At 40.4% G+C, this 14,297-nt stretch overlaps 1 protein-coding gene across 1 annotated transcript in view; it reads left to right on the top strand.

Annotated features, from left to right (window-relative positions):
- ACSL3 (acyl-CoA synthetase long chain family member 3) overlaps positions 1 to 14,297 on the top strand; it is an 83,416-nt gene that overhangs the window by 35,048 nt on the left and 34,071 nt on the right. The window contains exon 3 of the mRNA XM_033230064.1: positions 11,831 to 12,245. Within this exon, the coding sequence (XP_033085955.1) occupies positions 11,868 to 12,245 (378 nt within the window). The 5' untranslated portion in view covers positions 11,831 to 11,867. The remainder of the gene's footprint in view (positions 1 to 11,830; positions 12,246 to 14,297) is intronic.

The raw sequence follows: 14,297 nt of genomic DNA, 5'->3' as shown, positions 1-14,297 counted from the left end.
TCATTATGATTTAAAACAATTGCTAATTAAAATATAAGATGTAAATAACTCTTTGATATATACAGCTGACCATTTGCATAGAACATTTTAAAAACACATTTCAGATGTTTGAACCTAGCTATTTATCACACAGTTTTATATTTCAAGATTTTGTTTGCTCATCTTTGTTGTGTAAGTAGTAATAGGTCATTTTCTTTGAATGCTGTTAAACTTAATTCATCTTGTTATTTTAATTAGCAGTTCTGAGAGTTTAGTGAAGTTGAGAGTTGTTACATTCTTCATGGTGAAAGATTAATGGACTTTGACCTGCATTTAGATATTTAGGGATAATTTCTTAAAAACCTTGACTTGCCTGTATCTTTCTCTGTCATCAGGCGTGAAGTCAGGCACGCCCGGGTGTACATTCTTCTCAGCTGGCAAGGCATCATAGAAGTTCTTCCAGGTCAATGCATGTACATGGAGCTATTTTTAATGGCCGCATAATAGTCTGTTCAATTCTTCTCAGCTGGCAAGGCATCATAGAAGTTCTTCCAGGTCAATGCATGTACATGGAGCTTATTTTTAATGGCCGCATAATAGTCTGTTCAATGGGTATATATGTTTTTCAGGCATTCTTTGATTAATGAATCTTTAGATTATTTTCTATTTTTGTTTTTTTGCCACTGAAACAATACTGCCCTGTCTCTCGGGGGTGTGTGTGTGTGTGTGTGTGTGTCCAAGTTTTATCTTCAGACTATATTACTACTAGTTACAGTTAACTACCCATCCCCAAATCTGTAAATGTCTTCCTGTGACCCTGACACTACTCTGTCGTGATTCTTAGTGATTTCAATATCCCTCTAAAACTGTGGTCTTATTATTTCATACTCCAACCTGCCTTTGCTACTCCTTTTCCATGACCATTCATTCTCCCATTCTCCTAGATGACTATTTTATACTTCCTCCTTAATTTTTTAATATCTTCCTTTCTGCCTCCCTCCCATCCAATGATTTTGCTTCTTATTACTCTGAGAAAATAGAAGCACCCAGAAGAAAATCTACAAGCTCCTGTCCCCACACATCTGGGTCCCTGTTTCTCCCACCCTCACTCCTCCTCCTCCGGGGTGTGACTCTCTTCTGCATAATACTTTCCTCTGCTGGATGGTAGCCATCAGTCTGCAGACAAGCTCTAGTATTTATGTTTAAAACAAAAGAATTTCTTTTGTCCTGGCTTGCTACCATTGCTTTGTTCTTTAGAGATCTTTCTACTTACTCTCTTTCTGCCCTTTCTTGAACCCTCTTCAGTTAAGCTTTGGTCCTTAACACTTAAGCTCTTTTCAAGTTTAAGGTCAATGGAGACCTTCACATTGTCAAATCCAGTATTTAACCTCCAGGCTTCCTCTTTTATTTCCTCTTTTTTGGCTTCCCGATTCATACCCTCTGCCCATTTTCCTTGTGTTGCTTGCCTTTTATTTTAATTTATAGGAGCTCTTTGTGTATTTTGTCACCATTTTTTCCTGGATACTTGTTTTCCTTTTGATTCTTTTAAAGTTGTGTTTCATCATACAGAAATGTTAAATCCTCTGGATTTTGTAGGAGAATAAATCTATGAGAATCAACAAGAGAATTTTGAAAAATTTGGGTAGTGAAGGTCTTACCAGATATTTAAAGCAGTTGTTCTCAAGCATTAGTGTAGAAAAAAACCTGCGTGGTTGCAATTTAAAAATGAATCTGCCACAAGAGTTTTCAATTTTTTAAGTATTGGGGCAGTAAGGAAGATAGGGAGGCATATCTGAGGAATCTTCATTTTAAATAACCTCTAAGGTAATTCTGATATAATTGGTCTATGGGCCACATTTAAGAAACATTGCACTTTGGGAGGCTGGGGTGGGCGGATCAAAAGGTCAGGAAATTGAGACCGTCCTGGCTAACACAGTGAAACCCCGTCTCTACTAAAAATACAAAGACAAAATTAGCCGGGCGTGCGGGAAGCTGAGGCAGGAGAATGACGTGAACCCGGGAGGCGGAGCTTGCAGTAAGCCGAGATCGCGCCACTGCCAGCCAGCCTGGGCGAAAGAGCGAGACTCCGTCTCAAAAAACAAAAACAAAACAAAACAAAAAAAGAAACATTGCTGTAAATTTATATTTGGTATAAAAGGGTATTAGCAAAGCAGTAGGCAAATACATGGCAGGAACAAAATGGTGTTTAGAAACACATCCAAGTGTGAATGAGAAATTATTAATGAAGAGGACATTTTGTTTATTTGAGAAAAGAGTGGTTTATTTAAAAATGCTTTAGGCAGTTTATCTGAGAGGAAAGAGTTTAGCTTTCACCGTCATACAATATAGAAAAGTAAACTCCGTTGAATTAAAGATCTAGATGTAAAAATTAGGCAAACACTAGAAAAAATACAGGAGACCCAATAGTTTAACCTTTGGATAGGTGAGACCTTTTAAAACTAAGTTGGAAACCTAGAAGCTGTGAAAGAAAAGATTGACAGATTTAGCTGTTAAAGTTAACTTTTACTTTTGAAAGATAATGTTCTGTCTAGCATGGTGAAATCCCGTCTCTACTAAAAAATACAAAAAATTAGCTGGACTTGGTGGCCGGTACCTGTCGTCCCAGCTACTCAAGATGCTGAGGCAGGAAAATCGCTTGAACCTGGAAGGTGGAGCTTGCAGTGAGCCAAGATCACACCACTGCTCTCCAGTCAGGCAACAGAGCGAGAGTTCGTCTCAAAAAAGAATAAAAAAATAAATAAATAAAAAGAGAAAGATAATGCTACAGGACAGAGGTCCTGATCTGGACCCGAAGGGAAGGTTCTTGGATCTTGTGCAAGACAGAATTCAGGGCGAGTCCACAGTGCAAAGTAGAAGCAAATTTATTGAGAACATCAAGTGGCGAAAGAACAGCTACTCCATGGACAGAGTAGGAGACTCCTGAAAGTAAGAGGAGGAACGCACCCACCCTAGGTACAATGCTGGTTGGTATACATGGGAACATGTGCTCTGCTACAGGGTTTGTGATAAAGGAATAATTTTCTTAATTACTGTATTTTGCAAAAATCAATGTTGTCTTTAAAGCAAAATTAGGAATGTCTTTGTTCTCCACATACCAGGATATCTGGACACTCCCAAGTCTGAGTCTGTTTTTTAAACATTATTAATTTGTTCCCTTAACGGTAAACACCCAGAGGCTCGGAATGCCTAGTTTTCTGGGAATGCAGCCCAGGAAGTCCCAGCCTCATTTTCCTAGGCCTCACCGAAGATGGAGTTGCTCTGGTTCAAACGCTTCTGACAGTTATGCTCGTTCTAAGGTGTAGCAACATAAAGTATCTATGACTAGTTCTCAAGATTTTTTAGCGCCACCTAGCAAATAAGATGCAGTTGTCCAAATTTGTTACTTTACTTGATTTATCTAGAACATTTTAGAAAAATCAAATGGCTTAATTGAGTGTGGCTGGTATCACTAGGCTGCATTTGATGCCCTTGAACACTTGCTCTGTGGCTCTCCCCTCCCTTGGCTTTTGCAACACTGTCCTCTCCAGTTTCTCCTTTATTGGTTTCCTCAGTGGTACTTTCCCCTTCTCGGCCCATGGATTGGTTTCTTTTCAAAGTTTTCTGTCCTTGAACTTGATCTTGTAGATTTCCTATGTGTTCTATTTAGGGCATTCTCATCCTTCTCTTTATGGCTCCAAAATGTGTGCCTCTAGCTCTGGCCTCTCAAGTTTTACAGTTTATGTATATTTGGATGACTCACAGGAATCTTAAACCCGTATTTTCAAGACTATATTTATTTCCTTTCTGCCAACCATCCAACCACTGACCACCTATTTTACTTCTTGTATTTCTGTCTTGGTGGAAGGCACCAAGATCTTTTTCTCTCTTTGTATTGTTACAGTTCTAATTCATGAATTAATTCTGTATTGTCTTCAGATACAGAATTAGTTGTTGGGAAGGACTGGGGGAACAGCTGTAACATTTGCCACCCTTGGAAGCTGCTGGTCCTGTGTCACACCACCTTCGCCTTTTGATTGAAGAGGGTAAAGAAGTATTTTCACTGTTTTTTATCTAATTTCTTTGCCTCTAGTTTCTGCTGCCTTCGCATTGTCTTTTACATATAGTTATTTTCTAAGCCTGCATTTGTGTACATTAGAATGCAAACTAAGTTCTTTTCAAAGGGCACAACAGTTCAACTTCGTCTCCTCCCCACCCTGCTCTTCTGGTTTGTTATTTTTCTTGAACAAAAGACAGACTTTTTGGAGCTTGGTCAGTCTGTGCGGTGCCATCACTTCTAAAGCTCCATCCCTACTCCCACTCCTCTACACCATCCTCATGTGTCCTCAGCCTTTTAAGATCACAAAAAAATTGCCATTTGATCCAAGGAGATTTCTCAGAAAATGCTAGAACTAGTCTCTACCTTTTACTGTGCTTTTCCTGAAGCACCATTTACACTTGATGATTAATACGTACCTTTAGGTTGTATGATCCATTTGAGTTAACTTTTTGTGTGGTGTAAGGAAGGGTTACAACTTCATTCTTTTACTTGTTGGTTATTTCAGTACCATTTGTTGAAAAGACTGTTCTTTCCCCATTAAATTTTCTCACCACCCCGTTGAAATTCAATTGTCCATAACATAAGGATTTATTTCTGGATTCTTAAATTGACTCCGTTGATCTATTTGTCTATCCTTTTGCCAGTACCACACTGTCTTAATTACTGTTCTTTTGTAGTACATTTTAAAATTAAGACATATAAGTCATCCAAGTTTGTTCTTCTTTTTCAAGATTGGCTGTTCTGGGTGCTTTTAATATCCATGTGAATTTTAAAATCAGCTTACTTATTTCTATCTAAAAGCCAGCTTTTATACAGCTGAGATATTTTTTAAGCTAACCTTAGATTTAATGAACTAGTTATTTAGGTCAAAAAGGAAAGGCCGGGCATGGTGGCTCACGCCGGTAATCTCAGCACTTTGGGAGGCTGAGGCAGGTGGATCACTAGGTCAAGAGATTGAGACCATCCTGGCCAACGTGGTGAAACCTCATCTCTACTAAAAATACAAAAATTAGCTGAGTGTGGTGGAACACGCCTGTAGTCTCAGCTACTCGGAAGGCTGAGGCAGGAGAATCACTTGAACCCGGAGGCGAAGGTTGTGGTGAGCCAAGGTCGCGCCACTGCACTCCAGCCTGGGTGACAGAGCGAGACTGTCTCAAAAAAACAAAAAAACAAAAAAAAACAACAATAAAACTCAAGTATTGTTGAGGTAGCAAATATTCCATCATCTGAAACCTCAGTGGTAAACACAATACCCCAATTTAACATATTTTTGCTACTTGTTAAATATGTGCTTGTAAATATATTCACTTAAGTAAACTAAGTGGACAAAATTAGATAATTTTTTCATATCCAACTTATTTAATTTGATACACTTTCCAGCTTCCAACATATTGTAAATATTTATAATCTTGTAAGATGATGCTACATAATTCAACTTGTCAGTATTGTTCTAGTGCTATTAGCTCTATTAATTACATAAGGACATTGGTGTAAGGGGACTCAAAAATTCACAGGTTTGGATAGAAAACGAGAACTAGACAGTGGTTTCATCACTATAAAGTTAGTTGTTACTTAGCATCCCCGAATGCTAATGTATGGCAGGTCCCTGTAGCCATAAATTGCATTCTGGGCTTTAAGGGATTAAAATATAATTCAAATCCTTTAATAAAATGATAGCATTCACACCATTACCTTTGAAAATACATACTTGGAGTTCTAGTACGTACCTTAGATCTTGTTTGTGCATGCCATTCAATTTATTGTAATGCTTTTAAAAACATATTGATGCAGGTTTCTTGCTCCTTAGTTCAGCTAAATCTAGGTTCTTGTCACATGACCAGAAAAAAAAAATAAGGCATGTGGGCACATTGAAGGCTGAGGAGGGTGGAATGTATTAAGCAGAAGGAAAGCTCAGCAAAGAGAGGGGTCCTGCAGCAGGTTTCCACCTCACAAATTGAATACCAGGGCCACCACGTAGGAGCTGAAGAGTTGAGACTCCTCCTCTGCATAAGGCTCGAATTCCTGGTGAGTCCACCCCAGGGCATTATTCAGAAAGACTCAGTCAGGAAAGGGTGGGCAGACTGGGGCAGACTTTCTCCCTTTGGGTCATGGGTTTCACCCTGGACCGGCAGTCCCGTCTTTCAGCCTTCAGGTTGCTTTAGGCTTGAAGGTGAGGTTTCACCAGGGACCAGATAAGGTACTATCTGCCTGGGTATTTGTCCAGCCTCTATCAATGTGGTATTACCAGTATAACACAGAAGGAAGAAAAAAAAGTTAAGTCACACCTTGGGAAATGACCAGCCTAGGAGCGTCAGTAAAAATGGTACTGTTTTAGTCATGGCATGAAATACATGTAAAATCGAAGGTTGGTTTTCTGTTTGAGGGAAGGTCTGGCTTTGTTGTTGCCCAGGCCAGAGGGCAGTGGCATGATCTCGACTTGCTGCACTTTTCGCCTCCCGATGTCAAGCCATCCTCCCACTTCATGCAACCTCTTGAGTCGCTGGTACTGCAGGTGTGTGCCACCATACCTGGCTAATTTTTGTAGTTTTTGCAGAGACAGGGCTTCGCCATGTTTCCCAGGCTGGTCTCAAGCTTCTGAGCTCAAGTGATCCGTTTGTCCTGGCCTCCCAGGGTCCTGGGCTTACAGTTGTGAGCCACCGTGCTGGCCTGTTTTTCAATTACTGATTACTTTCAAGTTGGAAAATGCCTTGTGAAACACTCAAAGATGTGGCTGGGATTCTCAAGTACTTTTGATACTATATAAATAAATGACAGAGTAACACCATAGTTATGTGATTGGAACTCAAGAATTATTAAATGGTAGGATTGAAAAGAGTTATTATATGAGTCATTTGTCCAGAATTTATAATTTTTTTCTGTATTCCAATGAAATAAATTTAAACTATGTATATTCTCTAAAATAGTCTTCCAATTTGCCTAGTATGCTTGCTCTGCCTAGCTAGATATTAGCTAAAAATGAACAAAAACAGCCTTTTCCCCTATTACTGTGTGATAAAGATGTAAAACCCTTTTTACCAGCAGGGCTGCCCTCTACTGGACTATTTAAGGTATTCCGTGAGCAGGTCAATATGACTATTTTACAAGAACGTAACAGTGTAAACATCCCATATCCCAAACAAACTGAAGTTCCCTGAATAGGTTAAAAAAAAAAGCCCTTTAATAAACTTTTACCATTAAAACAATTCTGGTCATTTTGAGAACTGGTAATGAAGTTTGTACAGTCTTAGTATCCATTTCAACCTTGGAGGCAGATCTGCGGCAATAAGAATAGTAATGTATAGGAATGGTGGGTGTACTCTGATGTCAGTCTTTTATGATGATTTATATATTAATACAAATCACATTTTTGTGAGTCCATTCATGCTGTGGATGTTTTCGTAGGCATAAACATAGGTCATAGTGGACATATACTGAATAGGTCATATCTGTTAAGTCTCTTGCTACAAAACATCAAAACTTTTCAGAGCTATTTCCTCTATGAAAATTCATTTTAAGTAGCAACTTATTTTTTTTCTGTGGTCATTCCCATGCCTGAGATTTGCAGTAATGTAGAACTAGTTTACCATCACTGCTGAAACACTCATAAAAAGTTCCAAATTCCTGGTCCAAGGAGAGAGAAAAAGCCTGACTCACATAAATAAACAACTAAGGTTGCAAGTTTAAGGAGCTTTTTTGTTGAAGTCCAGGAGTCTTTGGATGGTTCGAGTTCAGTCTACTGCCTACTTCTTTGTTTTCGTAATAGGAACGTCTCCCACAGCCTTTAGTAGGATGTCAGATTTTTCTTGATGTTGCCACCAGGATCCTATGTCCCCAGGGAAACTACAGTGGAATAAGGGGGTTCCGAAGTGGCTGTTTTGGGGAGACCTCTGTAAGTCCTTTGCTGCCAGCAGCAGTTAAGGCAGGTAGCTGTGACATGGTCTTTAGCTTCTGCCATCTTGTTAGGTCCCAGCTGAGATTTTGGAAAGGATTGTTCAGGGGTGGTAAGGGCTCAAACAGTCCTGCCTCAGCCTCACGGCGAGCCACAGAATCTGGATAATTTTTTTATTTTTAAATTTTTTTTGAGACAGGGTCTTGCTTTGTTGCCCAAGCTGGAGTGCAGTGGCGTGATCACAGCTCATTGCAGCCTCGATCTCCCTAGGCTGAGGTGATCCTCCCACCTCAGTCTCCCGAGTAGCTGGGAGTACAAGTGTGCACCACCACACTGCTAATTTTTCTCTTTTTTGTAGAGATGAGGTTTTACTATGTTGCCCAGGCTGATCTTGAACTCCTGGGCTCAAGCAATCCGCCTGCCTTGGCCTCCCAAAGTGCTGGGATTACAGGCATGAGCCACCATGTCTGGCCACGATATTATTTTTAATTCAAAAACAGGTATGCAAAATTAAATTTTAGAGAACTTAGTTGAATAACATCTTTCTCCTGGGTTATTAGGGTATGTTTATTCTTTGCAACTCTGTTCTGCGTGTAGCAAGACCATTTGTTTTCATTTTGCCATTTTCCTGTACAGAAAGCTTGAATGTCTCCCCATGACCTTTATGGCAAAAACCAGATTCCCTCGACTGGTCCGGTCTTTGGATTACTACACGATACATTGTCAAAGAAAACAGCCTGGAATGGTGAACAAGCCTGGGGCTCTTTTGGAGTCCTGACTTCTCACCAGCTGTGCGTGAGCAAATTTGGAGGCGTTCCTTAACTTGTAAAATCGATTTGGAGTTTTAGTATGCATGACTTCCTTTAGTTCTTTTTTTTTTTTCCCAGAGTGCTAGAATTCAGTCTTTTAGTTTTTTGAGCGTATTTATAATAGCTACTTTGATGTCTTGTCTACTAAGTCTGACATCTGGGCCTTCAAGGACAATTTCTGCTCCCTGCCTTTTCCTTCTTTCCGTGTGTCATACTTTCCTGTGTATTTGCATGCCTCATGATTTTGTGTTGTAAGCTGGGCATTTTAGATAGTGTTTCGTAGCAACTCAGAATACCGATTTTCCCTCCCCTCTTCCAGGGCTGCTGCTTGTTGTGTTGTTTCCTTATTTGTTTACTGACTTGGCTGAACTATTACACTGAGGTTTGTTTATTCTGCACAGTGTACCCTCTGATGTTTCTTCTCAAGAGGGCACATTTGGGCACACACATAGTCACCCTGGACTGCCCTTCTTGAGAGATGACAGCCGATTTTCAGCAGGGCTTTCTTTAACTCTCAGATCTCCTTGTTAAGCTTCTGCTTTCATGGGTATCACCACCCAGCACTTATTCTTCACTAATTGCTAACTGATTGCTTTATTGTTTTGGACAAAGCTCTGGGCCATAAATTTCCCCACTTGTGATCCAATTAAATTAAGATGCCCTTTGTGTAAGGTTGTGTTTGAGGGCAGTCTTTGAGGCTTGTCTTGTCAAGAAGGAGGGTTCTTAGGTATCTCTTTCCCTGGTTCTTTGTGAAACTTCTACAGTAGTTGGTTAGTTTTTCACTTGGTGCGTCACAGAACTACCAGCCTCGTTTTTTTTGTTGTTTGTTTGTTTTTAAATGGAGTCTTGCTCTGTTGCTAGGCCGGAGTGCAGTGGCGCGATCTCTCCTCACTGCAGTCTCCACCTCCCGGGTTCTAGTGATTCTCCTGCCTCAACCTCCCGAGTAGCTGGGACTACAGGCATGTACCATCACGCCCAGCTAATTTTTGTATTTTCAGTAGAGACGGGGTTTCACCATGTTGGCCAGGCTGGTCTCGATCTCCTGACTTTGTGTTCTGCCCGCCTTGGCCTCCCAAATTACGGGGCAGCCTCATCTTAATTGCTGACCACCAAAGTCTGTGTTGTTTTTGACAGTGCCATTAGGCATGAACATCTCCATTCTTTGTTCAAATATAGTCAGTCTTAGAAGTTGCTAAGGGGCTCTGTGGTCTTACAGCTTGCTTCTCTAGTCTGTGCAGAACCGCTGTGCCACTGTTCTGGAGCTGGGGCTGGGGACAGCAGCTTGATTTTCTTATAGTTACATCTGTTCTGTGAGTGGTCTACTAGGCCATCAGTGTACCCATCAGTCTTCTCTGTTTGGAACTTCTTTGCCTGTATGGAACCTCTGCCTTACAAGAGGTGAGGCATAGATGATCTGTGCTTGGTGTCCTTGGCCTGCTGCACCTGGGGTAGAGCTTCTGCCCTAAGAGTGGGGACTGCATGAAAGAGAAAGGATTCTTTGGTTCTCTCATCTGTCTGCACTTGCCTGGAATAGAGTTTCTGCAACACAGAGCTAGGGGTAGGAGGTGAAAAACACTGGCTGCTTCCATCACTTGTTAAGAAATTGCAGTCCTGGATTTGGAGCTGGGTAGGGTAACTAGTTACTAGTTTGCTTCAATTTTGTTTCTTCAAGAATGATGGCCGGATGCGGTGGCTCAAGCCTGTAATCCCAGCACTTTGGGAGGCCGAGAAGGGTGGATCATGAGGTCAGGAGATCGAGACCATCCTGGTCTACACGGTGAAACCCCGTCTCTACTAAAAAATACAAAAAACTAGCCGGGCGAGATGGCGGGTGCCTGTAGTCCCAGCTACTCGGGAGGCTGAGGCAGGAGAATGGCGTAAACCCAGGAGGCGGAGCTTGCAGTGAGCCGAGATCGCGCCACTGCACTCCAGCCTGGGCGACAGAGCTAGACTCCGTCTCAAAAAAAAAAAAAAGAAAAATTAGCTGAGTGTGGTCACACATGCCTGTAGTCCCAACTGTTTGGGAGGCTGAGGAGAGAGAATCACTTGAGTCCAGGAGTTTGAGGCTGCAATGAACTATAATCTTGTACTGTACTCTATCCTGGGTGAGATCCTGTCTTTAAAAAAAAAAAAAAGGTGTTATTACCCACCTGCCACACAATGGCTGTTCCCCTCTGCCCGGAGTGCTCTTTTTTTCCCAAATAGGCACATGGTACACTCTCTCTTCGTTAGGAGTCTGTTCAGATGTCACTTACCTCTAGCACCTCTCCAACATTGCCCCAGTCACTTTCTATTTTCCTTAGCTGGGTTTATTTTTCTCATAACATTTATCACCACCTGGCACGTACACATGCATGCATGCAAGCATACATATGTATTTGCTTGTCTACCTCTCCCAGTGAACGTGTAGGTTGCACGAGAGCAGGAACTTAGGCCGTTTTGTTTACTGTTAATGTTTGTAGTGCTGAGAACGATATCTAACATAGTGGATTTTCAATAAATCTGATGAATGCAAAGTACAGAATGACCAAAGTATACTGCTTTCTTGCGTCATAGTTTAACCTAACTTGAAAATTATTTGCAGAGCCTTTGTGGAAAATGAATTTTTTGTATTTGCAAACTCCGGTTGCTTGTTGCTGACTTGAGTGAGAATGGGGTTCACAGGGATGGAATGCGGTGATTGTTGGGCAGTGGCTGCTGGGGCTGTGAGAGAGGATGGATGTGTCATATTTGTAAAGTACTTGTCATCGCTAATGCAGTGAGATGCTAAAGCACAGGAAATGGGTAAATTTTTGGTCTTCCCCCAACCCTCTTTCTGACTTGCTCCCTTTTTAGTACTGGGAAATGTTTGTGGATACTTTTTTGGTTGGAATGGCCATCTGTCTACAGTATGATGTGGAAACTTTTCTTGTAATTCCATTGTTAATAGATATTGTACAAATGAGTCTCTTAGAAATATCAAGACATTGTAGGGGACCAGTATAGTAGCTGCTGCCTGATAGAAAAAAAAAAAAAATCTTCATTTGCTGATGTAACTTTTCTTTAAATTACTTAAAAATGATTTTGAACTAACACCTTTCTTTTTCTTCCTTCTAGATTCTCGCTGAAGTCTGTTAATTCTTTTTGAGTACTTATGAATAACCACGTGTCTTCAAAACCATCTACCATGAAGCTAAAACATACCATCAACCCTATTCTTTTATATTTTATACATTTTCTAATATCACTTTATACTATTTTAACATACATTCCATTTTATTTTTTCTCTGAGTCAAGACAAGAAAAATCAAACCAAATTAAAGCAAAGCCTGTAAATTCAAAACCTGATTCTGCATACAGATCTGTTAATAGTTTGGATGGTTTGGCTTCAGTTTTATACCCTGGATGTGATACTCTAGATAAAGTTTTTACATATGCAAAAAACAAGTTTAAGAACAAAAGACTCTTGGGAACACGTGAAGTTTTAAATGAAGAAGATGAAGTACAACCAAATGGAAAAATTTTTAAAAAGGTAAGGTGATCTTTCATTGCCTTTGAATTCTTTCTGAATAAAGTATCCTATTACAAATGAAGTAAAGGGCAGGCACAGCCTGCTTCCATTAGAATTTGCTGTTGAAGGAGAAACAGTGTCGGAAGGGGGCTAGACTGCCTTCTCATTTCTTCCTGTACTTACCAGCACTGATATGTTCTGAGTTTTCAGAAGGACATTGCCACCCACTGGTGTGGAGCTCTTCTCCAGTGTCTAGCAGGGTTTGGAATGTCTAGGGCAGTTTTGGATATGAAACCATACTCCCTGTCTCTAGAGCAGCTGGGTACTGGAAATGGCTCCAGGTTTTAGGGTGGGACCTGCTGTGTTAAATGTGGTTAAATGTGGCTTAGATGTGGGTTGCAGTGAGTGCTTCATGTCTTTGTACTTTGGTTGTGGCAATTGCATGGGTCTTAAAACATTTCTTTTCAGAAATATGGAGAAACCTGCCATTGTTGGTTTGAAACAACGGGCAAGATGTTCTTAGAGGCAGTGTAACAGCAATTAAGAGCCTGGACTCCAGACCCAGACTATAGGTCTGAATCTTGGCTTTGCCGCTTACTAGCTTTCTGACCTGGAAAAGTAGTTTAACTAATTTGCCACAGTTTCTTTTTCTGTGATATGAAGACAATGATCATTACTGACACTCAAGAGCCAAGCTGTTCTAACAGCTTTACATATATCATCGTAAGACTCACAGTTATCCTATGAGTTAGTTATTGTTATCTTCACTTTACAGATGACAGCATTGAGGCACAGATAGTTGAGGTAACCTACCCCAAGGACACTACAGCTAGTGAAGCTGGGACTGGAATCCAGGCCTTCTGGCTCCAGAACTCATACCCTCTGTTCTTCACTGATCACAGCTTTCAGGCTTCTTGTGAGGATTGAGTGTGTGTGTGTGTGTATCTGCAGTGTGCTTAGAACAACAGTTTGTGGCACTTAATGTAAATGCTCTAGCCTTTATTATTGTATTACTATTATCTTGAGAATTCAATGAGGAAAATTATAGTAGAAAATTCAATGAGGAAAATTAGATCATGGAATAGTGTAGTGCTTCACTGGTAGTATAGAAATGGCCTGAGAATGCTGTTTATAAACTTGAATATGTGACTTTCTTTAAGCAGTTCTTGAAACTCTAGTGTGTTAAAAATTGAAGATAAAGTATTTTTTAGAGGGGGTACAGTGGTGTGTAGTTGGTTGATAATTGGGTTAGGTAATAGGTTTAATATCTTTTAACCATTTCCAGCTACCTTGATCCCCAACTGCCTTTTTTTCTGTCAGTTACAAGGAAACCATCAGATCTTGAAGGAGAGTCCAAATAACTGCAACTATGGAATGAAAAACTCAGAGCTCCTCTTTTACTGGAGGGCCAGAGGGATGTTGCTTAGCCTCCTCCATATGGCCCATTAATTTTGCCACTTATACAAATTTCATACATCATTTTCCTCAAAACATGAAGGAGATGCCAAGCAAGTTGATATCAGTAATTCTTAGAAACTAAAAGCATTTTGACTCGACAACAGAATCTGTAAATTTCCTCACCTTTAAATAGAGTAGTTGTATATCTTACTTTATCGGAAGCAGTCCTGATTTATACTTGTTGCTGTGACATTAACAGTGCCCCCTTACGATCTCAAAAGGTGCCCTAGTTTGGATAGTTATGTGGTCACTTTACTTTTAAGGCATATTCCCTATTTCTTTTGCAGACTTAGGAAAAACTGAGTTTTTTCTGTGTAAGATCTCGCTGAAGTTAATAGCACATTTCTAGAAATTGAAATAATGAGTTAAGCATGTTCAATTTTTCTTCTCTAGCCTATGTATCATAACTTGCAAAACGTTTTATCATAGTGAAGTTTGCTTTTGTCATATTTAGCATGGCTTTTTTTTTTTTTTGAGATGGAGTTTTACTCTTTTTTTTTTTTTTTGAGACGGAGTCTCGCTCTGTCTCCCAGGCTGGAGTGCAGTGGCGCCATCTCAGCTCACTGCAACCTCCGCCTCCTGGGTTCAAGTGATTTTCCTGCCTCAGCCTCCTGA

This window comes from Trachypithecus francoisi, unplaced genomic scaffold (genome assembly GCF_009764315.1).
Source record: "Trachypithecus francoisi isolate TF-2019V2 unplaced genomic scaffold, Tfra_2.0 Lachesis_group13, whole genome shotgun sequence".
In the NCBI taxonomy this organism is placed as follows: Eukaryota; Metazoa; Chordata; class Mammalia; order Primates; family Cercopithecidae; genus Trachypithecus; species Trachypithecus francoisi.
This window is presented reverse-complemented; position numbering and strand designations above follow the sequence as displayed.